The sequence below is a fragment of the Agrilus planipennis genome, unplaced genomic scaffold (assembly GCF_000699045.2).
Source record: "Agrilus planipennis isolate EAB-ADULT unplaced genomic scaffold, Apla_2.0 scaffold2, whole genome shotgun sequence".
NCBI lineage: Eukaryota > Metazoa > Arthropoda > Insecta > Coleoptera > Buprestidae > Agrilus > Agrilus planipennis.
The window spans coordinates 4,327,432-4,329,625 of NW_020442464.1; the positions used below are offsets into that span (position 1 = coordinate 4,327,432).

A 2,194-nucleotide genomic window follows, 5' to 3' on the forward strand; every position below is an offset into this window, starting at 1 on the left:
AATTGTAGTGGATAAAATGGTCAATTTTTCCGTGCAGTACTGTACGGATTATACGCTCCTCACCGGTTAAGAGTTTGGCCGAGAGTTGTCTCCTTCCTTTTCTGGCCTAGTGCTGTTCTTTTCTACTTTGCGCCGGTCAAACTGAAGGTCACATCGCTTCAGAAAGTAAACGAAGTATAGAAGCCGAGATATAATTTAATGAAAACGATGAACATCGGAACATGTTAATTGTAATGCAATAAAAGTTAGCGAAACATTATAAAATAAACAATTTTTCCATAAATAATATGAAAAGATAGATTACTGGAATACATTTCTTATTGTTTAGATATTATTATAAAGTAATTGTTGCACACTCTGTAACGATTATTAAATGTTTATACATCCTAATGAAGGACATTTACAATTACAATGATTTCTGCATTCACTGTCACGTACCTTCTTTTAATTTCATTAAAAATTACCAGAGACGCAACAATCAAGTTATGGAAATAGTGGAGGTACGTGTCCAACCAGTCTTAGGACTGATGACCTTATGATGATGATGATGATGAGGCGATATAAGTTAGTAGGACATCTATACCAGACATGAAGACTCATACAGGAGTTCAGAGAGCCAGAGCTAGGACTAGACCAGAAAACTTTACAAATAGTTAAAAATGCAAGTTGCTCTAGTTTTCCAGGAATGTGAAGGTTGGCTCGAGATAGGAAGATGATTAAACAGGAATATCGTGATAATTTTTATGGGACATAAAGACTAGGCTTTTAAGTAATAAAATTAAAAGAATTTGATCAAAATCTATACAATAGTAGTAGTACTAGATGCGCGCACATCAACACTTTAATTAAGGATTCATACTTTCCGACAATTGGAATTTTGCCTTTATCTGTACGTACTTCTGAAGTGGTATGTTCTTCTGTTGACTCTTCTTCGGCTTTTAAAACCCTTCCACCCCTCGTATCGACAACAACCTGTCCTTGATTGTCCACAGGAACGAGAGAAGTCTCCTCCATTGACATTGAACTATCTGGCAGCTCTACTATAGTTACGTTGGAAGAATTTGATTTGTGATCCTGGTTTTCTTTTCTTCTAAAAAGACAAAACCAAAGAGTAAGTATTTGGTAGATTAGAACATGTCACTAAAGGATGAAAAATAATATATAAATTTATCGTGCATCAAGGATTTACAAGTAGGTAACGATAAAATGGGGAAAATGTAGTAGTAAAGTTCNTGACATCGGGCAGGTTGTAGAGGCACAAGTGCGTGCAATATAAATTTCACGCGTTATCTTCGTAATTGGCGGGGTTTGACTAGGAACACTTTACTTTTGAAAGCGTTAATAACATGACCGGTAGATTAATAAACGGTCGAGTTAATTAACGTCTTCATAATTAAGGAAGACTCTGGAGCCACTTTATCGTGTTTGCTAATAACTACCCGGGCAGCTTAAAGTTACTTTAATCGGGAGATGCGTTCTACATTACTTATAAGGATTAGTTGCAAATATTAACGCGATCTTTACTATTTATCCCACTAAACCGTTGCATCGTAAGCGAAAATAATAAAAATTACAATTTGGACCCGAATTTGTAAAAATAAAATTCCAGCAGAAATAAATTTACTAGGTATTTTATTTGACATTGCAAATTTAATTGTAATAATTAAAACACTTGAAATAAGTATCAAAATTGAGTTTATTACAAGTTACCTAATAAATTCTACTATTTCTACGGCAAATTCAGGCATTTACAACCGAAAATTGCAATTTTTACGTTGTCATAAAAATTTAGTTTTCTCCGTGTGTTCGTTTTGTTTCAGTAACAGTACAAACAGGGATTACAGTTTACAAAATAGGAGATATTCGCTCAAAAACAAGTTAACCTTTATAATCTGTGAATTGCGTTTCGTAGTAGTGGATATCTAGTCAGAAAAATATGAGTAAGCTATTTCGCTTGTAGGTATATTTCTCTTATTGTTCAGAACCCCCGCTAATTAAAATCTAAAATACGATTCAATTATTTATTTGCAGCTTTTCTTTTCCCTTAAAGTATTATGAATTAATACTTTCAAGGCATTGTAATCAAGTTTAACCAAAATGTAAATTCCTTATTTTTGTAATTTTGTCGTCTAAGCGTATGAAAATTTTAATAACTTGCTATTAAATAGGAAATATAGTTAGTAAACAGTAGGAA

General features: G+C 33.2%; 1 protein-coding gene across 7 annotated transcripts in view; it reads right to left on the reverse strand.

Moving 5' to 3' along the window:
* The window catches only part of LOC108742527, an 85,522-nt gene that overhangs the window by 61,155 nt on the left and 22,173 nt on the right, over positions 1-2,194 (reverse strand). For 5 of the 7 annotated variants that reach the window (XM_025980961.1, XM_025980962.1, XM_025980960.1 and 2 more), the window contains one exon: positions 898-1,090. The exons of the other annotated variants lie outside the window; for them this stretch is intronic. In XM_025980961.1, the coding sequence (XP_025836746.1) occupies positions 898-1,090 (193 nt within the window). The remainder of the gene's footprint in view (positions 1-897; positions 1,091-2,194) is intronic. 7 annotated transcript variants of the gene reach the window in all.